The 27,189-nt window shown below is 49.4% G+C and overlaps 3 protein-coding genes across 4 annotated transcripts; all 3 read left to right on the top strand.

The window, feature by feature from the left end:
* The first annotated feature begins 9,218 nt into the window (after positions 1-9,218).
* kazald3 (Kazal-type serine peptidase inhibitor domain 3) lies at positions 9,219-13,278 on the top strand. Its single transcript, XM_005946764.3, has 4 exons — positions 9,219-10,538; positions 11,574-11,734; positions 11,811-11,958; positions 12,056-13,278. The coding sequence occupies exons 1-4, from the start codon at positions 10,133-10,135 to the stop codon at positions 12,133-12,135; spliced, it is 795 nt and encodes a 264-aa protein (XP_005946826.1). The 5' UTR covers positions 9,219-10,132; the 3' UTR covers positions 12,136-13,278.
* A 1,339-nt stretch (positions 13,279-14,617) lies between these two features.
* ciz1b (cdkn1a interacting zinc finger protein 1b) lies at positions 14,618-21,101 on the top strand. 2 transcript variants are annotated; one of them, XM_005946761.3, is made up of 15 exons: positions 14,618-14,823; positions 15,420-15,488; positions 15,675-15,762; positions 15,841-15,983; positions 16,075-16,133; positions 16,214-16,275; positions 16,370-16,510; positions 18,582-18,676; positions 18,756-18,852; positions 19,020-19,124; positions 19,353-19,505; positions 19,576-19,633; positions 19,794-19,915; positions 20,483-20,586; positions 20,972-21,101. In XM_005946761.3, exons 2-14 carry the CDS (start codon positions 15,460-15,462, stop codon positions 20,546-20,548), a joined length of 1,218 nt encoding a protein of 405 aa, XP_005946823.1. In that variant the 5' UTR covers positions 14,618-14,823; positions 15,420-15,459; the 3' UTR covers positions 20,549-20,586; positions 20,972-21,101. The 2 variants fall into 2 exon arrangements, with proteins under 2 accessions (XP_005946823.1, XP_042069889.1); XM_042213955.1 differs by lacking the exon at positions 20,972-21,101 and having other exon boundaries at positions 14,619-14,823; positions 18,759-18,852.
* A 235-nt stretch (positions 21,102-21,336) lies between these two features.
* LOC102307728 (surfeit locus protein 4) lies at positions 21,337-26,625 on the top strand. The gene is made up of 6 exons (XM_005946763.3): positions 21,337-21,475; positions 22,732-22,918; positions 23,594-23,670; positions 24,377-24,420; positions 24,562-24,751; positions 25,733-26,625. Exons 1-6 carry the CDS (start codon positions 21,428-21,430, stop codon positions 25,997-25,999), a joined length of 813 nt encoding a protein of 270 aa, XP_005946825.1. The 5' UTR covers positions 21,337-21,427; the 3' UTR covers positions 26,000-26,625.
* Positions 26,626-27,189: the final 564 nt, after the last annotated feature.

Here is a 27,189-nt window from a genome sequence, read left to right as displayed (position 1 = left end):
AGAAATGTCCCCACACTGTAGAAATGTCCCCATGCTGTAGAAATGTCCCCATAATGCAAAAATGTCCCCACGCTGTAGAAATGTCCCCGTAATGTAGAATTGTCCTTATAATACCGAAATGTCCCCATAATGCAGAATTGTCCCCACACTGTAGAAATGTCCCCATAATGCAGAATGGTCCTTATAATACAGAAATGTCCCCACAAAATTTGCCTAAATCACAGGACCCCACAAAAATATCAATAGAAGCATTTACAAACATTAAGCAGCACACACACATTTTTACAAACACACACACCATCTGTCACACTAACTCCCACCACACAAAGCAAACACACACACTGTACAAACACACACACACTGTACAAACACACACTTGCCTTCCTCTGCTTGTAGCTGTCTGCCTCCTCCCACCAGAGGGTCTTTTATTTTGAAAGAACTGTTTGGGACTGGTTTCCTTCGGGTGGATGTCTGTGGTGTTGTACAGTTTGTTCTGTTGATCGCACTGAATTATCAAAAGTATGACTGGTTTTGGAACTGGTCATAACTGGCGACGCCGTTCTTCTTGATCTGAGTCCATGAGCCTAAATTGGGATCGATCTCCAGGATCACCTGTGTCCCCGATTACTGATTACAGTTTGGCCGGTGGGAGGAGCCTCTGGGACAGGAGGTGGTTCCTTTACACAGAGTCACAGATGTCGCCCGGATCACCGAACCAGAGTGTGGGGTCATCCCACTGAGGTTTTTGGGTGATGTCCTTTCACAGCGACGCATGACCTGTTAGCAGGAAGCTCCGCCATTTTGGTTCAGCGATCCAGAAAGTTTGTTTCTCTGTGTTCAGGAAAATTTGGTAACACTTTATTTGAACCTTAAACCCGCTTCTGCACTGTGCAGCTGTGAGTGGACATGGGGACATTTCAGTCTATTATTGGCATTAATGTCACCATGTCTCCGTAATGCAGAGTGTCCCCACAGTGCCTGACTTTCTTCATAAAGGAAAAATGTCCCCATAATACAGAGATGTCCTCGTGCACGTAAAAGGGATGCTTTCTGCCCCAAAAGCTCCTCCCACTGCCCCTGACAGTCCCAGTGCATGCTGGGAGATGTAGTCACTGCCCCTCCTCCACTGTGTCCCCACTGATGATGTCAGTCTCCGCCTACCTCCACAGCCCTTTAGCTCCAACCTGATGTCCCGTGGAAAGCTGCTAACTCCACACAGAGCCAGCTGGAGTTAGGAGGTTTCCACGTTTTTGGTGTTAAGAACAGCAGCCGGCCAAGCGCGTCACCGAGAACACGCTCTGAGAATCGACCTGCAGGCCGAGCGAGGTCAACCCGTCTGTCAGCACCAAGACGTCAACCAGAAAGTCCATGAAAAACTAACAGCGAAGTTATAATAGTTTTAATTTATTTACAAGCTCAGTTCACAGATCAGTGACAGATTCATGGCTGTGCTGTGTGACGCGTTCACGCACTAACACACATTAATACCTTTGTATTTATGTATATTTATCAGACACACGTCTGTATGTCGGTGTCTCAAACACATCACATCTGTACGGGCAGATGTTGTTTTTATATGAAGGTTTTTACAGTTTTGAATATGTTTTAAAACATTTAGAAAATCCACAAACGCTCACATCAGTGAGAAACGTGTTTGTTCTTTTTACGGAATAAAGTTCAATCATTTCATTCAGAAACGCCCTCATAAGGCAGGGCACGTTATTAATAATGACTTTTACTTTGGCACAGTTTACGATCCTTCCTGTGCACTTCACAATAAGAGTACTGCTTTGTTCCAGAAACGAAAGCTGAATAAAATGATATGTGATAAAGTGTTGATGTTGTCATGTGAGCGTCAGGTTCCTCTCTCAGTGTTGAGCTGCACGTTTCCGATTCTCCTCACACTGACGTGTATTCGTGCCGGCGTGACCTGTGCAGGTCTGATCAGGTTTGTGACGAGTTGGGCTTCACGCCGTCGTTCTCGGTGACGCTCGGCTTCACACCAGGCGAGTTGCACCAATCGCTTCACAGCTGGAGCACATCTGCAGATTCAGCCTGGTGATGGGAGTCTAACGCTGATCTGCAGACTCATTCACGCTCCTATTTTGTTTAAACTGAGGAACACGAGAGTAAACTCCAGAAGCAAAACAAAAGTGGTTTCAATGTGACGCCGTTTAAATATCCAGGCATCACAGAAATATGGAGGCACTTCATGTTGATTTGTTGAAACTGACTGTGGGGAGGAAGAACTCCCTCTGAACAGGAAACAGGTAACACGGGAAACAAAGGAAGACGTTCATGTTAAAAAAAAAAAAGAAAGTCAAGAACAAAATATCTGAAAGTTTTCCTCAGCTGTTTTTAAGAAACTGTCTTTTACTTTGAAGTGGTTTGGCACTTTCAAAATAAAAGACTTCTTAAACGTATTTATCGGTAGTCTAATTTAGAAACGTTGATGAGTGTTGGTGCAGCTCACCCTAAACTGTGTCACATGACACGTGACGTGCTGTGATGTCACAGTCTGTATTTATTTTTGCTGTTTACTTTGTTTCTGATGTAAACACACTGTACAGATGATGATGATGATGATGATGATGAAGGTCTCACCTGTAAGCTGATTGACTGCGGCTCGCTAGAAGAAGTTTTATTTTTGTGTTCACATTTTACTTCCTGTATCATAAAAACTGAAACTGTAGAAGAAGTTTCCCTCTGTCTGTGCACCGTTGACCTTTGACCTCCAGCCTGTTAGTGTTTGGTTGTTTTTTGACACATGTAGCCGCTCGACTCAAGTCGAGTTTCAGCGATTCCACTGCAGACATTTTACTCTAATCCACTTCCTGTGTCAGACAGGAAGTGGGGTGTTGCTGTAGAGCTTGGTGTGTGATTTGTTTCAGATTTTAGCGGCGCCGTGTCATCACGTGAACACTTTTGAATCCGTGTTTGTGTAACTGAGCTTAACCTGCCCGTCGTCTCTGCCGACGACACTTTCAGTAATAAACTAATATTTATTTGAAACGCGTCCGAGTTTTTCTGCCTGTGACATCATTTGTGGCGGTCCTGTGAAAACCACGTGTCTCCACTGTGACCAGTTCTTAAACACGGCCAGAAGTAAGCAGACAGTTGGGTGAGCGGCTTCCTAGTCTGATCCCTCGTTAGACCAGGAGACAAGAGGCAGGCCCTCATTAGGCTGAACCACCAGAATAAACCAATCAGAGAGCAGAAACTGGGAGTGTCCAAACCAGCTGCTCACTGTTAAAACGAACAAACACATAAAGTCATGAAAGACGATGACAGAATGATTCACCACATCGAGCCGAGTCAGGAGCACCGAAGGTCGACAGCCAGGACATGCCGTCACGGATGGAAACAGCACGCTGCGAACTCCGGGTGCGCCCAGGAAGGTCGAACGTTGTCACATCTAACGAAAGTGCACACGTGTGAAAACACGTTTGACAGGTGAAGCTGGGTGGAAGTTTAACGATGGCGAGAAAAGAGCGGAAAGCAGAGCATCCGTCTAACACAGCGGAGGCAGCGTTATGGCGTGGGCACAGGGGAGCTGCTCTGGTGTTTCCCGAGGACGTGAGCGGACGTGCTCTCTGGGGGCCGAGCCAAAACAACCCAGGACGTGAGATTTTCCCAAAGCTCGTCAGCTGATCTCAGGCCAGCGGAGCAGTTTTGGCCACAGCGTGCGGTCCTCACCGAGTCTTACCTTCGTGTAAACACGTCTGAGTGTTCACATGCAACGACAGGTAAACCCTCCAATCAAAGCTCAAAGTTTGGTTGTATTGCAGGGGTTGGGAGTGATTGGTGGGGAGCGTGACAGGTTATAGTGGGAGTGTTAGGAGGGGCTTTGTGGTTTGATATGAGGCTGGTTTTGAGGCGGTACTCTAAAGTTTTGCTGTGATTGGCTGCTGAGGAGAGGGTTTGTTGGTATTTGGGTCATCTGTTATTTACTGGCATAGTTTCAGAAGTATTTAGGGGGGGTCAGCGGGTTGGGGGGTGGGGCTGGGGGGCGTACAGGTGAGTGGTTATTGAGCCTGCTCAGAGACGATGATGCCGCTCTGCATCACTGCACAGCTTTCACTGGAAGTGCAGGACAGAGTAAAGCTCAAAGCACCAGCAGGCTGGAGCCACAGAGGATTGTGGGTACTGTAGTCTTGCAGGTCAACGTTTGTGTCGTAATGAAGAAGCGTACAGGGGATTGGAGGGCAGTGAAAGGCAGCAGCTGTGTTCTTCATCGTGGGGGGAGGCGTTGGGGGGTATTTCCTGGGGCAGTTTCTGTGTGTGGCTGCAGCTCGAGGCTCTGCAGCTGTTTTCAGTGTGCGCGGTCTTATTGTTGACTCTCAGTCTGAAGGTCACGGCGTGATGCCGCCGGTCAGTGCACTGAAACTCAGCTGACCACCTCCGACCGGCCGCTGTGATTGGCTGAGCCGGCCATGTTACACAGTTACACAGAGGAAGAGGCTGCAGGTGTTTGGTCTTCGCTGCAGACGCAGAAGGAAAGGAGCAGACAGGTGAGTGTTTCTGAGCTGAACGCTCACCCTCAGCTGTTTACAGAGCCTTTCTCTGCCTGCTCAGTCAGCTGGAAACCTCGTATGTGCAGGAAAAACCAGCAGCTCCGTGCATGAAAACTCAGACCAGACCGGGCCTCAGACAGGGACTGGTTAGGGACCAGGCCTTGGGCCTCAGACAGGGACTGGTTAGGGACCAGGCCTTGGGCCTCAGACGGGGCTTCAGAGCGTTCTGTTTTAATGAATGTGGAGTAAAAGCGACAGATGCAGCGTGGGGTGGAGGTTAGTGTATTTCCCCTGCTTCTCCTCTCGGTGGTCGTCACAGTAACCCTGAAGCCCTTTGGCTGTTGCCATGGTAACCCTGTGTTATTTCTGGAACCTGTAATGAAGCGGAGGAGTGAGGAAGACGAGGAGGCTGAATTCCTCCTCCCCCTCGATGCTCCGTGGAGCTTCCAGATTTTCCTCTTTGAGGGATTTTGATGTTCTTCTTGTGGAGTTCCTGAAGGCTCCTTCCTGTTTTCCCGTCACTTCAGGCTCTTCTTCAACGGGAACATAAACTCGGATCCAAACCTCACTGAACACGGTCAGAGCGAGACCGTGCATGATGCGACCCAGTCCAGCACTTCCTGCTGAGGCTGCTGGTTTCTCCGAGCAGCCGGTGAGAAGTTCAGTGTCACTCAGTTCGCTTTAATTTCGTTCACAAACATCTGGAAACATCTGCAGGTATCGCTGGGCTCGTCACACCTCAGCAGCTCCGAGCCTTCCTCTGCTGAGACGTGTGCTGACATTTAAAGAGCTCGTGTTTGAGTAACTGTCGGCCATGATAGCGAGTCGGAGAGGTCAGAGCGTCAGGGGCACACCTGAGCCCGGGCCTCTCTGCACGCTTTTACTTTTTAAAATGTGATCAGAGTAACCTGCTTCCTGTCCCCCCCTCCCCCCCCTCCCCTCAGATCTACTGTGTGACCTTTAGTGCCCCCCCCCTCAGGTTGGAGCATTACGGAGCTTCTGGTTTTTACCAATGTTTCTGTTTCTGATTCTCAGCTGAGCTCCACCTGACCTCTGACCTCTCCAGGACCATGCCGTCACCTGTCAGCTCATCTCAGTCTGACCCATCGGGACTCAAACGTCTCTGTTTGTGGCTCCATCGCTGCTCCTCCCCTCCTCCTCCTCTCCCTCTCCCCGTCAGCTGCGGCGACTCCTGCCCTCCGTCAGCATCGCGCCGTCTCCCCCTGCTGGTGGCCCTGCTGCTCTGCGGCCTGCTGCTGATGGTGCTGCTGCTGCTGTGGAACTACCACTGTGTGTTCATCTCACACCTCTGCTCCCCCCCGGGGGAGGAAGGGGGGGAGATGGGCTCGTGACCTCTGACCGGTCTGGTCCAGTCCTGCTGTGCCAAGTCAGCACTGTGTCGTTGATGATGATGATGATGATGACGGCTCGGGACGGTTTTCAGTTTTAATAAAAATGTAACAATCAAAATAAAAAATCTTAAACGTGCTGACGTCAAAGGTTCCTTCTCTGAATCTCGCAAACCGCCTTTTCTGTTCATATGAAGGGGCGTGGCCTTTACACGATAGAACATGATGAATGGTGTAGCAGCCACCAGGGGGCGATCCAAATACGTCTCCCATTCATGAGCGGTGTTTTTACTGATGTGCATCTGAAGCTAGCGCGTACTTCCTGTTTCTGTGGCGGGCATTCATGTTAAAAACGTTAGTAATGATGAGGTCGTCAGATCACTGTGCACTGCATAGAAGGGGGATTCAAAGTTCCTGTTCAGGATGGGCAGCCAATCAGAATAACGTTGCTCTGAATGAGGGAGGAGCTAAAAAACTTGCTTTAGCAGCTGCTGCATGAAGAGAAGTAAAAACTCCTCCATGCTGGTTTTCAGGACTGATCACGTCCCGCAGGTAAAACACGCACACCTGCTCAGGTAAAGACCAGGCTCACACACTCACACACACTCTGGCTGTGTCCCAATTCAGGGTTTGCACGCTTGAAGTACGCGTTTTAAGTGCGGTTACGTCACCGCCACGCGACGACGGCTGTCCCAATTTGAAGTGTACTTCAAACGCATACTCCAAATGCGCCGTCGATTTCCCCAAATATCAAGCGTGGTGCGGTGCACGCTTCGTGGTCCCATATATCCCACAATTCATAGCGCGGCGGTGGGTGTGGATAATTTTGCCGCAAAATACGGCAGAAGGGAGCGTCCGAAGAGTGAACTGTCAAAAGTAAGTACTGAATATGACGTCACTTATTTATGTGCGAATGTTTAATAACAAAGAATATTAAAACATTACGGTTGGCCACAATGTTTTCAAATATATATATCAATCAGATTATTATGATATATATATAATATATATATATAGTATATATCTATATAATATATATATATATTATATATATAGTATAGTATAGAGATATATATATATAGATAATAGATATAGATATATAATATGAGATAGATATAGAGATAGATATAGATATAGATATAATATAGATATATATAGTATAGATATATATATAGATATATATATATATAGATATATATCATAATAATCTGACAATACTATAATATTGGCCATATTATATTTACATTACCAATATTTACATTACCAACTAATCTTAAATGACTGTTCAGCACAGAAATGAAGCCCAACAATCATGTTTACAGTCCTGTGGTCTCAGCCTCAGATACTCAACTAATCAAAGTGATGTCATGACAAAAATGAATGACCAACAAAACATTTTTCTCCTTGATTTCTGTCAAACAAAGCTGTATGCAACGTGTCTCACGGTTAGTATCATGGTTGCTAGGCAACCTGAACAGCGGGACGAAGGCTAGACCGTCCCGTTTCACAAGCCTCTCACTTCCACACTTCTCGTACTCATAGTACGCACCGTACGTAGTACGCGTACTTCAAGCGTGCAGACCCTGAATTGGGACACAGGCACAGTGCGAGAGCACGAGAGTGTAAAAAAAGCCTGCAGACACGTCATTTTAAACCCTCCATTACGGTTCTATTCCTGTCAGCCAGCAGGGCGCCACGCCCAAAACCTGCACCACCGCCGCTGCTTTTTTTCCTGAGTCGCTTTGGTGCTGCTGAGGAGACAAACCAACACGTTTACTCAGGAACTGCTGCTGAATGACACCTGAATCACATTCACCCCCACTGCGACCTCTGAGGCCCCAGCAGGTCCCGGGGTTCTCCTGAACCTCCTGGAGGACCCTGGGAGCCTCCACTCTGTAAAGCCCAGCTTCAGCCTCAGGATGAGTTTAACAGCTGCCTTCGTTTTTGCTGTTTGTGGGGGAAGCCGGCAGGCTGCTCAGCTGCTCAGAGACTGTCAGGTCAGACACCGAGACAGGAAGTCAGAGTACTGGACTTTCAGAATAAAAGTTGGAACGTGTTCATTCTTGCAGACTGAACCTTACCTGCTCTGAGGAAGTGCAGGTCAGGTATGAAGTTTTCATTTTGTTGTCATTTCATTTTGGAGATTTTTCAGTTACACATGCATTCAAATTTTTTCCACGTGATCAGACCAAAGGCAGCTTTTTACTTGTACCGAATTTCCCAGAGGAACCCACCCGAGGGATTAATAAAGTTCTATCTTCTATCTTATCTTGTACAGAAACCTCAGGTTTGTGAAGCTCAAAATCTCAGGTGAATCCAAAGGTGACCCTTTCTGTACAGGAGCATCACACAGACTGATTAAAACTCTGGTATAGCCTCCTCAGACAGTGTCCTCATGGCAGCCATGTTATTGGTCACATGATGTCAGTAAAGATGCTCCAGAAGCATAAACACAGTCCAGAGGTCCAGCTTAGGTGAAGCGAGCAGCTACAGCCACCTGTGTCACCATCCACCTGTCAGTCAAAGAGGCCACGCCCCCTAATAATGGAAGCTTTAAAATGATCTTAGAGACCCAACAGTGTGTATCCGGCTGTAAACATGTTTATTTCTGCTTTAAAGTTTTAACATGGAACTCACTCACTGCTGCCTCTGCTGGACGTCAGAGGAACTGCAGGGTGGTGATGAGTGGGCATGAGTGGGTGGAGCCTCAGATCCCTGCTCTGAGCTCAGAGTGCTGGATTTTAGTTTAACACTACATTTACTAACCCTGTGCAAATTTGCGTAAATTCCCTGAACCTAACACCTCCTACCACCCCGCTGAGATTTGCACAGTCCTTCAGCTAAATTGTTCTCCTGCTTTTGTTGTGTAAACACACCCTCCCCCAACCCCCAACCAGGAGAGATTCAGGCTACGTCCACACTAATGTGTTTCCGTTTGAAAACCCATCCCCGTCCACACTGAGACGGCGTTTTCCCCAAGGAAAAATGCAGCGTTTTGAAAACGCATACATTTCAAAACGGAGCTGCCCCGTCGCAGTGTGGACACTCGAAAACGCAGACTTTCTAAAACAATGACACATTTTAGTCATGTGATGCAGTCATGTGACCAAATAAACAAAGATAGCGGAGGGCGTTATACAGCGGTTGACAGCTCCTGATAGCTTTTCTTCAAATTCTTTAATTCTTACTCGCTTCCACGCATGCGCAGGACTGGAACGTAAGCGTTTTTGGCCGTTTCAATGTGGACGCACAACTGTGTGAAAACAACTGAAAACAAAAATGCTGTTTTCAAATCTATCCGGGCTAGTGTGGACGTAGCCAAAGACAGATTTGCAGCGTTTGTGTGTGTGTGTGTGTGTGTGTGTGTGTGTGCAACATTTGCATTTGTTTACTCAGAGTAGCTCAGATCCAAGGCATCATCCCTGCATTTGGCACAGGCGGATTTCTGACATGTTGCACAGGTAAACCTGCTGCGAGGAGAGAACATGCAAAGCTGACGAGTTCACACACGTCACTCATGTCATTGTATTAGCAACTATGCATTCTGTTTTCACACATTTTTTATAAATAAAACAGACTTGCGTTAGGGTTAGGGTTGTGTCTTTCATATTTGCAGGTCAGTCAGTGTGTGGGATATTTTGTATAGGCAGGCATTTCTGAAGGTTGTAACACAGAGGGTTGGCCTGCCTTGGATCTGAGCTACTCTGAGTGAACAAATGCAAATGTGCAATGGGTGGTTTGCTCAACAAAAGCAGGAGGAGAATCTCAGCAGGGGTGATTAACACCTCAGGACTTGCACCAGAAAATAAAAAAAGTCAGTAATTCTAGGGGGTGTTGGGTTCAGGGAATCTACACAAATTTGCGCAGGGTTAGTAAATCTAGTGTTAAATAGATTTTTCTTGGTGCCAAATCCCAAATTTAGTGGCCTGAATATGAAGAGTCTGAGCTGCTGTTCTCTCTGTAACGATGTTTTACTTTGAAAGGTCAAACCGGAACCTGTCTGTTGTTTGTGTCCATTGTGACACACGTGACAGCGGCGTCTGGCGCGTGTGTACAGTGAAGCAGCGCGAGCAGCTCAGCTGTTCAAACCTGCCACAGACAGAAAGCCCGTCAGCAGCCCGGGACGCTGAACGACACTACCGGGACTGAACCAGAGACTCTACCGAGACTCTGACCGGAGGCTGTCGGTGTCTGACGCGGGGGATGCCGGTGTGAGCCCGGGCTCTGTTGTGTCTCTGTTCCCGGTCAGAGTCCCGCCGGTACCGGCGGATGAAGATGCGGACTCTGGTGCTGCTCTGTCTCTGGCTGAGCCTCCGCCCGTGCAGAGCGCCGCCGGGGCTCTGCGGGCCGTGCCAGCCGGACCGGTGCTCGCTGCCCGGCGGCTGCCGGGCCGGGCTGGTGCCGGACTCCTGCGGCTGCTGCCTGGAGTGCGGGAACCTAGAGGGCCAGCCCTGCGACCCCGGGAACCGGAGCGTGTTCTACGGGCTGTGTGGGAGCGGACTGCGGTGTGAGGCGGGAGGAGGAGGAGAGGATGAAGAGGAGGAGTGCGTGTGTGAGGAGCAGGAGCCGGTGTGCGGCTCTGACGGGAGAACATACATGAACATGTGTCAGCTGAGGGAGGCCGTCTTCTCCACACCCGAGCTCCACACCGCGGGGAGGGGCCCCTGCAGGACAGGTAGGAACACCTGAGGCAGGACAGATGGGAGCCGCAGGGCAGGTAACCACCTGCTGTTCCACTGCTCACCTCATTCATTCATATTTTTAAAGGTACATATGTTGGGAGAGCTCACATGTGATGATAATGGTGATGATTCCTTTACTTTTACCTGCAGGTAAATTTGCTTTATAGAGGAATGACATCGTTTGGCTTCCTTTCACAAAACAGCACACATATTTAAACCGGACACACACATATTCTGAGGCAAGAAGCTGAAATTCACCCCGTAGAGGATGGAGCCATTATTAAGAAGTGATAAAGCATCGTCTGTACCTGTTTAGAGTACAGGCAGGTAAACAGGGCTGTGACTCACCTGTCAGACCACCAGTGAGTTTGCTCTGTGACAGAGGTGTGACCGAACCACGCAACAAAGTTCAAATAGTTCGGTCAGTGTGGAAATGAGCAGGTTTTCTGAGGCAGTAAATGCGCTGTGACCCTTTCTGCAGACTGATTTGCAATTCTCATCGCAGTTCAGTTTTCATTGATCATGGTCCTGAAATATTTATATGATTGCGCTTGCTCTATTGATGATGATGATGAGTTCCTCAGTTCACCCCGTCTCTGTGGTTTAGCCCTCGGAGTAAAGAGGAGGAGCCCAGGCAGAGCTGGTTTAGCTGTTTTGATGTGTTGAGCTCCACAAGCTGAGCGCCATTTTATCTGCATTAGAGTTCAGAGGTCAGGCGTGCACGGCTTCAGTTAAAAATGGAAACGAAGAGCAGACGTCAGATATCGAGCAAAGGGGCGAACTCACGTTTCATCCAGGAAACGGTCGCCTCACACTGAGGGCCTACGGGACCCCAGAGGGCCCAAAAACACGAGCACACACACCTGAAATCAGCACAGAGTAAAACTGCAGGTCAGAGGTCATCTCATCTCTGTATGTGAGCTCTCTGAGGTCATCAGTCAGCTGATCGCTCCTCACATGTAATGACTGACACACACAGTCTGAGATTTCTGCTCCGCCCAGCCTAACCTCTCTCTCACCTGTGGCAGTGCCGGTCATTAAGGTGCCTCCTCACAGTCAGGTGAACGGGACGGGCAGCAGTCTCATCTTTCTCTGTGAAGTGTTTGCGTTTCCGATGGCGTTGGTTGAGTGGACGAAGGAGGGACGAGATGTCGTCCTGCCCGGAGACGACCCACACATTTCCGTCCAGGTACACGTGCGCCTGAGCCTGCAGCCCCGCCCCTCTGGGACAGATTTCAGTACCTGTCTGATTGTCTCTCTCGCAGTCTCGAGGCGGTCCTCTGAAGTTCGAGCTCTCCAGCTGGCTGCAGATTGAGGGGGCGGAGACGGGGGACTCTGGGACCTATCGCTGCACAGCTCGTAACAACCTGGGGACGGCCTCGGCCTCGGCTGTACTGGGAGTGCTGGGAGCAGGTGAGACAGGCGTTTGAAATGGGAGAAACAGAAACTAAAAGACTCGGGTCTGTCTCACTGACGTGTCTCTGTCTCCACCTGTCTGTGGCTCTGTCAGAGGAGCTGTCGTCCTACCTGGCTAACAGTGACAGGAAGCAGCCGATGGACATCGCAGACTATGACCAGGACATCTACTGAGCTTCATGATGTCACCTCCTCTGTACAGGCGTCTCTGATTTTCTTCTTCTCTGTGTATGCGAACATTACTCTGACATCACACGGGGCAGTGACATGGACACTTGGCGTGCTGGGCGTTCGAGCCTGCGTCTCCTGTCAGATCTGTTGTGTGAAACTTTTTTTTAAAATTATGAATAAAGGTTTACAAACTGACCTCTGGCCTCTAACAGACCTTCACATTTTCACTCATAGCACTGAGGTTATAGACAGTTTTTCCTCCTTCCAGTGCATGTCTGGGCAAGCAGGGCGGGCAGTGCTTGCCCAGTTAACTCTAAAAAGGGGCATTTCAGTTTGGACTAGTACCATTTTGGGTTCTTGCAACCTCAAATGAATTTATTTGGGCAAGAGAGGGAGTTATCAACTCCTGCTAGCTAGCTTGGTTAGAAGCTAGCTAGCAGGCTATTAGTTAAAGGCATCTAACTAATTAATGCCGTAATCGGCCTTAAAATGCGGCCTTTAAGGCTGCAGACCCTGAATTGGGATACAACCCATGTTTTCTACAGTCACTGGTGTGGACTGACTCACTACTGCCTCTGCTGGATGCTAGAGGAACTGCAGGCTTTGGTGCTTCATGTTTCAGCCCTGAAGGCTAACGGTGCTGAGGAGCCTGAATGGAACATGGAGGCTTCAGAGCAGCTGGAGCACGGCCTGGCTTTGCTTCTGGCTGATAGTTTCACCACATGTTGCTTCAGTTTCCTGTGAATGTCAGACAGATGCATGGAGAGGATTTCATTCCAGCTGCCGTCTCAGAGGAACTCCGACTTCCAAGAATCTAAATCTGGTTCAGTCCGGCCTGTTTCAGGAGGTCCTGCAGCCCGAGCCCAACACAACACGTTTAAAAAGCTCAGCACTTTGTTTTTGAAACGTGGTTTTAGTGTCAGGGTTACAGTTAGGTTATGGTTAGAGTAAGCAGCTAGGGTAGGCATTATGTCAGTTAGATGTCCCCACTAACATATGAAAACCACCGTGTGTGTGTGTGTGCAGCTATAAAGACATCAGCTGCTTTGCTTATTGGCATCATCGTGGGGGCGATCGTGGCTCAAGAGTTGGGAGTTCACCTTGTAATCGGAAGGTTGCCGGTTCGAGCCCCGGCTTGGACAGTCTCGGTCGTTGTGTCCTTGGGCAAGACACTTCACCCGTTGCCTACTGGTGGTGGTCAGAGGGCCCGGTGGCGCCAGTGTCCGGCAGCCTCGCCTCTGTCAGTGCTGCCCCAGGGTGGCTGTGGCTACAATGTAGCTGCCATCACCAGTGTGTGAATGTGTGTGTGACTGGATGTGTAAAGCGCTTTGGGGTCCTTAGGGACTAGTAAAGCGCTATATAAATACAGGCCATTTACCATTTACCATCATCACGTCACTCATATCAAAATAATGACGACAGGGAGGCACGACCTCCAGGAGTCTTGCATTTGTCCAGGATCAGAACCTCAGCTGTACATCCGTCAGCGCTGGGATGATTACTGTGAGACGTTACAGCTGCTGAGCCCAACGTGACACAGCAGAAAGATGAAATATAACGACTGCTGCTCTCTGTCAGAAACATTACCGTTCACACTCACAGATGCTTTTATTCCGCCATAAATCTCTGAGAGATCATCTCAGGAAGTGCTTCCTGTCTGCGACACACTGCGGCTCGTCTCCAGGAAATTCCAGCAGATTTACCACAAGCTGCAAATAACTACCAGACTTCCAGACCAGCCAATCAGAGGCCACGAAACACAGCTGAAGAAAGAACACTCTACTTCATTTATTGTTCTACTCACTGCTACATGCAAATATACGCAGCCTAGGCACAGATTCTATTTTGTTTTATTTTAGGGGTGATGCACATTGATCACCAATGTAATCCAAAACTGTTGTAAAATACACAAAAGCTATAAAAAAACATTTCACTTTTTATTAATTAAATTTATTTTTATTATGCACAATATTTACAATAAATTAAAAATTAGACAATAACTAAAACACAAACTGCATTTTTGCTCTTTATGCAGTTTACTTCCTGTTTCTTGCTGTTAGCTGAATTTATTGGATAAATCTGCAGCCCATCTGTTATTTCTGAAATGTTTTTTGGTTACTGGGAAGAAACGGAAACAGAAAAAAGAATTCTGAAAAGCCGACTGTAGCAGAAAACAGCACAAATATAAACGTGCACAGATGATTCCGTGTACCTCTGAACCCTGTATGTCTGTGAAGGTTCTCAGTCATCCAGGTCATCGTAGTCAAAGGAGCTGCAAAGAAAAGCGTCTGGACTTCTTTAAGTTGCTTGAAGACGTTTCACCTCTCATCCGAGAAGCTTCTTCAGTTCTAAGGTCAAATGGTGGAGAGTCCCAGATATAAACCTAGTGGGAGTTCCCCCCACAGAGGGACAAAAGGACCCCCTGATGATCCTCTAATCGCCTGAGCCAAGGTGTGAAACTGGGTGTGGGTCCCAATCAGCCAGAGTTTCGGGTGAGTTCATTGTGAAACCTGGCCCCACCTTATCATGCGAATTCCTGAGGTCAGATGGCCCAGGATCTGAACCCTGTAGTTCCTCAGCTGGCCGCATGTCTTCCTCCGCGCCGGCAGGGGGCGACAGAAGACACAAGTATCATCGTCAGTATGTGTTTACTTGTAACTGAGCTAGCTTTAGCATCTGCTGAACATTAAGGTGAGCTAAAGTAACCTGGAGTTCAATTTAAACGTGTAAACTCTGATTATTAAACTAGTTCGTGTCTTCAAACAGGACGATAGAGGAAAAAGTTTAAAGTCAGATTGTGTTTGTTTGGAGACGTTAGTTTAGCTTGTTAGCCTTAGCCTAATAGCTAGTAGTGGGATGTCTCTGTTGAAAATGTGCTAATTTATTGTTTGTTTCGTTGCTGATTGAGTAAAGTTTCAGATAAGAAATTTATAAAGACATATTACGAGTCTCTAAAAGCCCGGTTTTAATTCGGCTTACACACTAAATAGCAGACCTGATTCTCCGCGGCTTTACGCTTCGAGGTTTGTAATGAGCTCCGTGACAGAAGTGAAGCCTGTAATGTTAAAGACTTGGAAATGACAAAAGTCTCCTCCCTCTGCTTGTCCTGGAACTGCGGTTTGATTTAGTGCCAGATTTCTGTTTAATGTGCTGATTTAAAGCTGGTTTGTTTATCGGCTGATTCCCAGAATTCATATTAAAATCATTCAGACACGTTATGAATCTGTAAGAAAACTGCTTTACATTCATATATGACGGATGTCAGAGGAGAAACTTCATCTTTGCAGGTACAGCTGCTGAGAGGTCAGAGGTCAGCACGCCTTCATCATGGTCAAACAGCCACAGAGGACAGACAGGTGAGTTACCTGTGTCAGGTGTTGTTTCTCTGACTTGAACCTGACACACATGTCAGGTCTTTCAGAGCAGGCGTGACGGTTCAGACGTCTGTCGTCAATTTGAATGTGTGATAAACTTATAGAAGGTGAAATGCATTGTGGGTGCTGCTGATAAACGCTGCTTCACATGTTGGTCTCCACCTGCAGGTGTTTTATACCCACTGCAGGAAGTGCATTGGCGAGGGTTCGATTCCCTGTCTGTGCTGCTCAGAGGAGGCCGCCTCCACCCCAGCAGGTACCCAAAACAGACTCTGCCTCCCCGTCCCCGCTGCAGCCCCAGCTCCTGCTGGTTTAATGCCTTGTGTTTGTCCAGGCGTCAGAAACAGGAAGTACTGAGAGCTGGCCACGCTGCAGCTCCACCGCCACAGAAGAAGAGAGGGGTGCTGATGGGCCGAGCCAGCCTGGAGGCGTGGGGTTGGAGGGAGGATCAGAAGAATCGGATTCAAAGCGAGCAAGGTTGGGAGGTCGTCTGCTAGGAACAAACGACACCACTGTCTGACATCTGAGGAACTCGACTCACTCGGTGTGTTTTTGATGTTTTTCACAGGATGGAGGACGACGCTGCTCCGCCCAGCAGAGTCCCCGGGTCATGTGCTCCAGCGGCAGGTGTGTCTCCGTGGCATCCTTCAGGCTGATTTTCAGTCCTGTGCTGCGGATTAATAAAGCTTCCCTCTTTGTGTCACCAGATGTTCCTCCTCCCGGCCAGCAGGGGGCAGCAGAGGACAGCAAGGACAGCAGAGCGGCCGAGGTAAAGAACCATGCCACGCTCCATCTGCAGTCAGAACCACAGAGTAACGGAGACACACCTGACTGTCAGGTAACCTGCCGTGATGTGTTTATAGCTGCAGGGCGTGGGGTCACTGAAGGTCACCATCCAGCAGAGCAGCGAGAGCCGAGAGTTTGGACAGACGGACAGGACGGCCGAGAGACAGACGGGCGGACTCCACTGTCACGTCTGTGACCTCACGTGTCGCTCTCTCCTGGTAAGAAACCCTCGGCTCTTCTTCTTCTTCCTCTGCCTCGTTCAATCTTACCTGAGTCAGGTGTCCTCAGCACACTCAGGACTAGGGCTGGGTGTCGTCACTGATTTCTAGAATCGACTCGATTAAATTCGATTTGAATCTGGGAAATTTTGACAGTCAGAAATATTATAATTCAGATCAGCACATTTACATATTTTTGTATCTATAAAAAGGAAGCTGACACACGCAGGACTTTATCACAGGTGTGAGCGTCACAGCAGAGGCCTTTGTGTCAAAGTAGCTGAAGATAAAACACAGAAACACATGAAGGAGATTTTCCTGTTCTGGATTTTATAAAAATGTTCTGCAGACGATCAAAAACGAAAGAAAACCATGAATCAACTTATGAACATCACCTCTGAAGTTACAGCGGGTTTATTAGAGACTAGTGGGCTGAATAAAATTAAAATAAAATTATAATAAAATTAAAATAGAATAAAATTATGCATTTTGCATAATTTTAGAAAGTTTAAATTTGTTCAATGTTGAACAGCAGAAATTAGGTTTTCTTTTCAGAAGTAAGTAAACGAAAAAAAAAACAGCAACCGACAGCCTGTAAACAACGGTAGACTGGTGCGTAACAAGCAAGCGAATAATGCAGGAAACAGAGAGAGAGCTGTGCATGAAGTGAGATTTTATCCTGGTTCGGTCAGTGTTGTTTGGAGAGAGATAAACTAACAGCTTTAGAATCGGCGCAAAAAGGGCGTGAACACAAAGCGCCGACCCGCTGAAACATCAGCATCAGCGAGCTGTCGGCTTTCAGCCCCGACCGTGTCCGTGCCGTCGGTGAGAAAGTCACATCTCGCTGACTCTGATCCGCGGCTCCGCGCTGTGTGTTCACGTCTCCGTGCCTGTTCCTGCTCTCATTCACTGTTTTAGCTGTTTGGTGGTTGTTGAAATTTTGTGAGGTTTCACCTGAGGTTCTGGCGTTTCGGGCAAAATAAATTTATATTAAAAAATCGATTCAGGATTTTAATGAATCGATTATAAAAACCCACCCCTACTCAGGACATCCACAGCTTTCTCCACAGCAAGTCTTTGCTAACATCTGGAAACATTTGCTGTTGCCTCTGCCCAGTTAGCGCATGCACCTGCTTCCTGTTTTAAAGTCAGAGTCGCTGACAGCAGCGAGCGGCTGTGAACGCTCGGCTCATCGATTGACTAGCAGCCGATTTAAAACAACGGATGACCCGACAAACATGGCCGACGCAGCAGCATCATCTTCAAAGCCGCCACGAACTGCAGACAAAACGGGTGTTTTCTAAGGAACGCGCTCCTGCGACCCTTTCCTATTGGTGGAAAAATGTACCATGTTGACCAATTAAAAAATGATATAGCAACACGTGACATTAGGTCGTTTAGGAAGAGGGAGGAGTTTTTGGAGTACGACGGCGAGAGAGAGAGAGAGCGAGATAAAAAGAGAGTTTTGAGATGTGAAAGATTAGCGACGTTTAGCATGTTTGGAGTACAGTCAGCATGTGGTTAGCATGTGGTTAGCGTGTAGTTTTGTTGTGTGAGAGAACACTGAGGCGACTGCTGAACGTCACAGTTCTGCCAAAAAGCTACCAAAGGCAGGCGGCAGTGTAAAGACTGTCTGCAGGTGGGAAACAGGAGCAGGGATGCACCCGAGCTCTGCATGATGATTTTGCAAAATGAAAAACTGTAAATTCAGACACGCGAGGTAAACAGAAGGGGAAACGTACAGTAGTGAAGAGCAGCCAGTTACACCTGCACCACAGAGGTCAGAGCGCGGTTCGTGCCCCTCCCTCAGTGCTTTGATGATGAATAATGCGATGCCACTGCTGCACGTCCTGGAACAGGTGAGCTCGGCTCTGCAGCCGTCGCTGTGAGTCCTGACCAATCAGGTGGCTTCATCCAGACACACTTGTAATAACCTGAGCTCTGTGACGAACAGCTGACCAGACACAACGTCACCAACCTCAGTCTGCATATCTGCTCCAGCTGTGGATGTCAGGTCATGTGACAGGTGGACGTGCACAGGTGTCTACAGGTGTGCTCTGTTTATTTCCAGCTGTTTCAGGAGCACATGGCAGGACCTGAACACATGAAGAAGCTGCAGGAGATCACACACTGCATCCACCTCAACACACACACACCGCAGGACAGGTGAACACACACACACACACACAGATCAGGGGCTCTGATTTGTTTAGTTTGAAAACCTTCAGGTGTGTCACTCTGCCAGCAGGGGGCGCCGCCATGAGTCGCAGCGCTGGTGTGACACCTGTCAGACTCACTTCAGCGGTGATGTCATCATTCATCGGCGGACCAAACGACACAAGGTGAGAGTGAGACGTGATGATGACGTATCAGCGCAGACACGCCTCCTTACCCAACAGAGATCAGAATAGAATAGAATAGAATAGCCCTTTACTGTCAGTGTACTTGCCAACTGTGCAGATTAAAATGTCAATAGAAGACTGTGTGTGTGTGTGTGTGTGTGATCCAGATGTGCAAGCAGCTTTGCCGGCCCTTCTGTCCGGTGTGCGGACGTCACTTCAGGACGCCCAGGAAGTTTGTGGAGCACATGAAGTCATCGGAACATAAACAGCAGGTGAGTGAGGGCGTCGGCAGTCAGGTGACAGCAGGAAGCCAATGGCTGTGGCTGTCAGGTGGTCAGTGTCGCAGACGCTGGTGGTGACGTGTATCCTGCGTCTGTGAAACAAAGCGAAGCAACGACTGTTCGCGTGACCGTCAACAGCGGGATCCACTCTGTGGGGCGCTGCTCAGCAGGATGTCCCGCCCCTCTGTGGGACAGCTGATGTTTCCTGTTTCCTCCCAGGTACTCCTGGAGGAGGCTCAGGAGGAGGAGCTCATCACTGTGGATGCTGTCGGCTGCTTCGAGGAGGAGGGGGAGGAAGAGGAGGAGGGGGCGGTGGTGGAGGAAGAAGTGGATGTAGCTGACGAGGAAGAGGATGCAGCAACAAAGGAAAAGGTAAAATCAGGACGTCCTGTGGCGTCGAGTGAAATCACGATTCAGGAGTGACGACTTTAAACTGTTTCAGGTGGCTGAGGAAGAGGAGGACAAGCGGCGAGCAGAGTATGACCCCAGCACGGCGTGCGGTACGTCCCGGAGGTCGAAACCAGCTGATGGAGCTTTGTCGCCCCCCAGTGGACGATCTGTAGAGAGAAAATCCAGAAGGCGTAGATCAGTGTGTCTGTGGATTTTGTCTCGTGTCTCTGCGACAAACAGGAAGTGACGCTTTACTCTCTGTCCCCACAGGAAGCAGTTTTGTGGTTCCTGTTTGTGGCTTCATGTGTCGACTCTGCAAAAAGTTTTTCTACAGTGAAGCTGCAGCTCGACACGCACACTGCAGGACACGCACACACTACCTCCACTTGCAGGTACATATCTGCTTAATATTTAATGACTAACTTCATGTATGTAACAGGTGTGTCAGCGAAGAGTGCGCAGCATAAATATGTGGACAGTCACAGGTGAGCTAATGTCCCTGCAGCAGCACAGACGCACCTGTGCAGCAGGTACAGCCCAGAGTGAAAGCTCAGAGCTGCTGCAGTCGATCTAAAGACCACACAGGAGGAGGGAACCTGACAGGTGACCTCATCTCACCTGTACCTGCAGGTTTCACTCTAATACTGACACACACACACACACACACACACACACAACCCCGTTCAGCTATTTTAGTGAGGACCTTCCTTGACATGCTTTCCCTAGCCCCATATTAAAAATGAATGCCTGACCCTAGCCTAGCTGTAACCCTGACACTAAAACCACATTTGGAGCCTCAAAAATGCTTCAAATTTGCGAGGACCAGGTTGTGTGTCCTCACAAGTGACTGTTGGTTCTCACAAGTATGGTAGAATGCAGATTTCAGTCCTCACAAAGATAGCTAGACAGGAAGACACACACACACAGGTAACCCAGCTGCCTGTTGTTTGTTGTTTTAGAGACACCATGCTCAGAGGAGGAGGCGGCGAGGACAGAGAGACAAGGACCGATCTGCTCCACCCTGACCGCCTCACCGCGTCCCACAATGCATTGCTGCATCCAGGTGAAGCTCTGATCACCTTTCTTTTGTTTGACTGGTGGCTGCTGCAGGAGCTGCAGGTCACAGGTGGACTGCTGTCGATGTGTGTTCTGTTTGCAGTGGGAGAAACGTTCCACAGCTGCAGGTTTCCACCTGACACCTGCACAATGACTGACAGCGGTCAGTTTCATCGTCGTTAATATGCAAACATTAATAAATCATGTTTTCATAACCGGCTTTGTTTCTCGTGGTGTGCGATGTCATAAAACGGTTATTAACACTTCTGTTTCGTTAAATAAATTATTACCATTATGAGAGAATGAAACGATCACACTGTTATTCATCCTGCAGAGTTATCAGTGGTGGCTCAGCCGTGCATCATGTTCATTGTGTTTCTACATCCCCACAGCCCACGTGAAAGAACAAGAGCCACCGACGTGTTCGGGTCACATCTGAGCTGGGTTAGACTTTCATGTTCTGATGTTCTGGGAATCCATCCTACCCGTTGTTTCTACGCATGCGCACAACACGAAATTCAGTGGCAAATCATCTTACCTTTGTTAATAAGAGCTACAAGCATACTCTGATGGGCAAAGTTAAGTGGCAAACCGTCATACCTACTTACATTTGTGCTGACAGCACAAATGTGCATAAACTACTTAGGTAGGACGTTTTGTCAGAACACCGGTCCACGTGGCATGCTGTACCCAGCCCGGCCGCAGGGGGCGCCCTACCTGCTCAGGGCGGAGGATTGTGGGTCGGAGGAGGCAGCAGCGGGGCATCTTCATCATCACTGCGGACCGGACCGGGACGTGAGCTGGCAGCTGCTTTTCCGCACTGAAGTGCCTTACCGTCGGAGCCAGAGATGGGACACGGAGACCTCATGAGCCAGGCGGAGGATGTGGCGGACCAGGTAAGCTCCCGTACCCGGGAAACGCGCACCCGGAGCGGCCACACGCTGAGCTGGGACTCGGTCCGGTTATCGCAAACATCTGGTTGTTGAAAGCTCGGTGATTTCTGCTGCAAAACAAGTTTAGTCCGCTCGAAAAGCAGAGGCCAGCTGCTCCCCGGAACAGCTTCGTTGCTTTAAAATGAACTTTCATGGAGTTTGAAGCAAAGCAGCAGATTTCGTCATCGGGAGGGTGGAACAGGAAAGACCGTGGTGCAGATTCATTCTCACTAAAACACCAAAAATGCGATCTTTATTGAGTTGTTCTGTTGGCCGAAATGAAGATCGACTTTACACGATGGATGATCGTGTTCAGATGTTTTCTACAAACCAACGGTGTCTGTGGAGACTCGAGGAAAGTTGAAACGTGACAGATTTTAAATCGAGTCTGGTGAAACGTTCGCAGCTTGTAGGAAAACGGAAATAATGATGGGTGACTGTCCTCTGAGATGATGTTCGACCTCAGGAGAGCTCTGATCGCTCCAGGGCTGCTTTACACATTAACATTTAAATGTTTTATAAAAATGTACGTTTGAGAGTAAAGTAACAAATTCGTGGTTCAGCTGGGTCTCACGCGGAGGCGAGGCCGGGGTCCTGACGTGCCCGAGGGGTATAGTTTCTTCTCACAGCCGTGAATCACTGCTGACGAACCGGGAACGGTTCAATGAAAACACCTGTTACCGGAGTCTGGTTCGATCAATGCGCAGCTGACCGGAAGTTCTGAAAGTAACCCTCCGCCACGGAGCGACACAGAAAGTGTTGCTGCAGCAGCAGGTAGCTCACGTCCTCCACGCAGCCGTGAAACACACACGATGATCATCATCTTCTTGGTTAATCCACATTTAAACAACCGTGTTAGAGTCAAGTTAAAGTATTTTAAAAGTAATAATAAATATGTGGGCGTGTCTACCTGAAGCTGTGGCTCATGAATCAGCAGCTGATGTGTTTTTAATCTGAGGAAACATTGTGCTGATTTTTAGCTTCAGCCTGTTAGTACAGTGACCTCGCAGCATGATGTCCGGCGGTAAACATGTTTACTTCTGCTGCAAAGTTTGAACATGGGAGTCTGTGGGGACCAACTCACTGCTGCCTCTGCTGGATGTCAGAGGAACTGCAGCTCTTGGTGCCTCTTTGTATTTTAAACCCCGCATATACAAAAACGCAGTCGGTGCTACATTAATAAAGTGACTAACAGTGTGCTGATCACCCCGCTGCTTTAGTTCCTGCGGGTGACCAAACACTACCTCCCCCACGTGGCCCGCCTCTGCCTGGTCAGCACCTTCCTCGAGGACGGCATCAGGATGTGGCTCCAGTGGAGCGAGCAGAGCGAGTACATCGACTCCACCTGGAGCTGTGGCCTCTTCATCGCCAACCTCTTCGTCCTCATCAACCTGCTGGGACAGCTGGGTAACACACACACACACGTTTTCATCTAATTGACAAAATGCTCATCCTAACCATCACTGAACGCCCAGCCTAACTGTAACCCTGACACCTTCTTGTGGGGACGGGCGTTTCACACCTCGTTGTACACACATGAGGCCCTTTTCCGTTAACCTGGTTCTCATTACTGTCTGGTACTACCTAACCTGCGTGGCTGTCGTCATAGCAACGCGTCTGAGCGTCCTGCAGCATAATTAGTATGCAAGGCGAACGCTACAGCAAAGGTGGACGTGGAGGCGACGGTGTACCTGCTGCTCGATCTGCAGCTCTTCGTCACACTGACGCTACTGACCAGCCAATCTGTGCCATGCAGTCTGATGATGTCACACTTTAATACCTGCTCAGATCGCTGGAAACCCCGGCCAAGCACCTGCTAAAGCACCTGGTACCAGGTACTAGGATCTAATGAAAACCGTGGTGATCCGAGCAGGTCCGAATGCAGACGGGGCTCCGAGGACTCGCACACTGGTGACAGTTAGGGACAGAGGTCCCCTGCCTGTACATTTATACGTATGTGTGTGCAATGATCTCTGCGAGCACCTGGGTTGTTGCACCAGTCTCTGATTGATTGATTGATTATTGGTGATTTAGAGCTCTCAGTTGTTCCACATTAAACATGTAACACGTGTGTGTCTGCAGGCTGCTGCGTGTTGATCCTCAGCAGGAACTTTGTTCAGCACGCCTGCGGCGCTCTGTTTGGGATCATCGCACTGCAGGTACACACACACACACACACACACACACACACACACACACACACACACACACACACACACACACGTGTTTCATGTTTAGTATTGCAGGTTTTTGACGTGATGGTCAGCTAGCTTCAGTCGGTTTTCACTGCGCCGTCACGCCTTCAGACTCCCAAACAGGAAGTTCCTGTGGTCTTAAATGATAAATCAGAGTAAACGTTTCCTGTTTGAAACATAAACGTTTTGTTCTTTGTCTCTGAAAGAAGAGCCACAGCTGACCGTGTGTGTGTGCGGGGGGGCGTGTACTGTAGACACGTTGAAAGCGCTGTGATTTCCGGGTAAAGCGGAGCGCACAGGAAGAGGTGATGATGTTTCTGAAGGAGAAAAGGAAGAAACGTGGACGATCCAGGCGGCGGGAGCAGGCAGCGGCCGGGACGATTCCCGGTTTGATCCAGAGCGGAAGCTTTAGTCTGTGTTTCTGATGTCGCAGCGCCAGCTGAGCCGGAGCAGCAGCTCGCTGTGGTCAGACGTGTTCAGCACCGGTGCGAGTTTGCAGCTGCGCATGCACTCGATGCCAAATGCAGTGCTGTGATACGTCAGATCTGTTAAACTGAAAAAGTTAAGGTCGTAGTTTCGTCCTGCCAACACGGTGCAGGTGAACTTTCAAACAGGTGAGTCCCAGAATGTTACCTGTGAGTCTGATCATGTGACTCTGTGTGACCTGCAGATGGTGGCTTACAGCATCCTGTGGGACCTCAAGTTCCTCATGAGGTGAGTCGTCACGCCTTTCTGAAATAACTTTATCGACGTCGTGGACAGAAACGGCTCGTTCTGCACGTTTGCATGACGCTGCACGTTGGAGCTACAAAGACATGATCTGCTGTTCTTCATCCTCCTCGTCCTCCTCTGCAGGAACCTGGCGTTGGGCGGGGGCCTCCTCCTCCTCCTGGCAGAGTGCAGGGGGGAGGCGCGTAGCGTGTTCGCCGGAGTTCCTTCCCTCGGACATCAGAGCTCGCCGAAGCACCTCTTGCAGCTGGGAGGTCGCGTCCTCCTCGTCCTCATGTTCATGACGCTGCTGCACTTTGACCTCAGCCTGCTCAGCGTGAGTCTCACAAACCCACACGTGTCCACACGTGTCCACACGTGTCCACACGTGTCCACACGTGTCCGTGCGTGTCCACACGTGTGCGTGTCCACACGTGTCCACACGTGTCCACGTAATTATTCAAACTCCTGGGAAGATTTGACGGAAGCTTACTTTTGTTCAACCAACAAGTTGTTTTTGACAGGAAATGACACGGGCGTCTGCCAAAAGAGAAGACGGCGAGGCACCAGAGGCGTCGCTTTTATTTACATTTGAGCAAACAGTGTCCAGAATGACTCGCGCTCTTCACAAACTGTCACAGTCTCTGGGAAATCCACAGTCCTAAAATCACCGTCCGAACAGTCCAAGCCGATTCAGTGGGCAGCGGCTTGGTGGACAGTCTGGGATCGAACCACCGACCTTCTGGTTAGTGGCTGATCCGCTCTGCCATCTGAGCTACAGCCACCCTGGGGGGCGGGGGGAAGCTCATCACAGGAAACGCCACCACGAAAAACAGCATGAAGATCCTCCTCCTCATCATCAGGCAGCAGCAGACAGCTCAGCACTACAACGACCCAAAGCACAGCAAAGTAAACGGTTAGCAGACACAAACATTAACATTGAGCAGCTCCGCCCACAGAGTCCAGCAGAGACTGTGGGCGGAGCTAGAGATCAGGGCGAGGGGACCCTCCGACCTGAAAGCTCACTGCTAAAGACGAATGAGCAAACGTGGAGACGTGCGATTATAGGACGCGTTTGTCTGCTGTAATAACTATTAAAGTTTTTCTATTACTGAGACGAGTGAATGATTGTGGGCGGGGCACGTTTTGCCCCAATGAGAATAAAAGCAGAGAAGCGTTTTTGCGGCGGCGATGCCTCTGGTGCCTCGTCTCCACATCGTTTGGGAGACGAAAACTTGCAGGTTGAATAAAAGTAACTTTGGTCTGAATAATTATGGGCGTGACCGTCGTCCTCGTGCTGACGGCGTGTTGTGTTCAGTTCCTGCAGAACGTGGTGGGGACGGCGCTCATGGTCCTGGTGGCGGTGGGCTTTAAGACGAAGCTGGCGGCGCTCACGCTTGTGGTGTGGCTGCTCTGCATCAACTTCACCATCAACGCCTTCTGGAGCGTGCCGTCCTACACGCCCATGCACGACTTCCTGAAGTACGACTTCTTCCAGACCACCTCGGTGATCGGCGGCCTGCTGCTGGTGGTGGCGCTCGGGCCCGGGGGCGTCTCCATGGACGAGAAGAAGAAGGAGTGGTGAGGAGGAGGAGCCGCGCCTCTGCCTCTTCTATTTTTATTTTTTTGCTCTCTGAGCGACCAATCAGAGCTCGTCTTTGTGTCACGTGATGTTTGTTGCACACTGGCTGTGATGTTTGACACTTAGAGTGATTTTAGAGGAGGCGAGGGAGCGTCTCCACCTCCATCCTGCTGCACCACCCAGTGACCGCCACCCGCCTCCCTGAGGCATCAGCTGCTGCGTTATCCAATCAGTGCTTTTGTAGGTGGTCTTTGCTGTTTTCAGCCTGTTCGATGTGACGATTCGGACACAACGACATCACTCGTTAATGTTTTTGTAACGAGCTGGACAAACGACCGCCAGCGATGTTTTCCTTATTCATGAATCCGTTTGTAGTCGGAGACTGAAACGGGAGAAAATGGAGGCAGAATCGTTTTGAGCAGCTCTGAGGCGACAAACACACCTGAGCAGGTGAGCGATCACAGCTTTAGTACGGAGCGGGGAGGCTGTAGTGACCCGTGGCATCCTGCGGGAGGCGCTGCTTCCTCACAGTGTGCTTCGTCTCTGTACGACGTTCAGTGTTTGAGTCTGTGTGAGTCTTTTTCTATCGTGTTTTTGTAGGAGGAGTTTAATAAAGCGTGCAGCATTAAGTGTGTGTGTGTTTCAGTGTTTCCTGCAGCACCTGCTCATCTCCCACAGACTGTATAAAGAAGACGGACACAACCTCCGTGTTTTATTTGAAAATCAGCGAGAACAGGAAGTGAGCTCACGCTCGGACTAGGCGTGCTGGAAGCTGCGTCTGTGTGCTGGGCGTGTCCTCTCCTAGCCAATCGCAGCACACGGCGCCCTCTGCTCTGATGGACGAAGGACAATGAAGATGGGCCAGTCGGGCAGGTGGAAAAGAGGAAGACGTCAGGGGAGGTTCATGAACGGAGGAGGACGTGCGGAGGGTTGGAGTGACAGAGGAGCGGGTGGAGGTGTATGTGTGATCGTCGCTGGCCCGAGTGTGACAGACACACCTGAGCAGGGACCTGCGCCGTGCTGCTCGTTCGTTCAGCTTCACTGCGAGGCAGCGCTCTGCCTGCAGACCTGAGTCATGTGGCACGCCACACGACACGTGGGCGGTGCTATCGGCCATAAAGGCGCGTCCTGCGGTTCAGCCCGCATGTCCTCCTGCCGCACCAACTTCCCAGGTCATCGAAGCGCCGCGGGAC

This window comes from Haplochromis burtoni, unplaced genomic scaffold (assembly GCF_018398535.1).
Source record: "Haplochromis burtoni strain Fernald_Lab_line unplaced genomic scaffold, NCSU_Asbu1 Contig_501, whole genome shotgun sequence".
NCBI classification, from domain to species: Eukaryota; Metazoa; Chordata; class Actinopteri; order Cichliformes; family Cichlidae; genus Haplochromis; species Haplochromis burtoni.
Note: the sequence above shows the minus strand (reverse complement) of the source record. Positions and strands in the feature narration are given on the sequence as shown.

Coding starts and splice junctions, on each gene's coding strand:
- kazald3 (XM_005946764.3), top strand. CDS start 10,133: ATGAAGATGCGGACTCTGGTGCTGCTCTGTCTCTGGCTGAGCCTCCGC. Junction 10,539..11,573: donor GAGGGGCCCCTGCAGGACAG/GTAGGAACACCT, acceptor CACCTGTGGCAG/TGCCGGTCATTAAGGTGCCT. Junction 11,735..11,810: donor ACCCACACATTTCCGTCCAG/GTACACGTGCGC, acceptor TCTCTCTCGCAG/TCTCGAGGCGGTCCTCTGAA.
- ciz1b (XM_005946761.3), top strand. CDS start 15,460: ATGGTCAAACAGCCACAGAGGACAGACAG. Junction 15,489..15,674: donor CAGCCACAGAGGACAGACAG/GTGAGTTACCTG, acceptor CTCCACCTGCAG/GTGTTTTATACCCACTGCAG. Junction 19,916..20,482: donor CACACTACCTCCACTTGCAG/GTACATATCTGC, acceptor TTGTTGTTTTAG/AGACACCATGCTCAGAGGAG.
- LOC102307728 (XM_005946763.3), top strand. CDS start 21,428: ATGGGACACGGAGACCTCATGAGCCAGGCGGAGGATGTGGCGGACCAG. Junction 21,476..22,731: donor CGGAGGATGTGGCGGACCAG/GTAAGCTCCCGT, acceptor CCGCTGCTTTAG/TTCCTGCGGGTGACCAAACA. Junction 22,919..23,593: donor CAACCTGCTGGGACAGCTGG/GTAACACACACA, acceptor GTGTGTCTGCAG/GCTGCTGCGTGTTGATCCTC.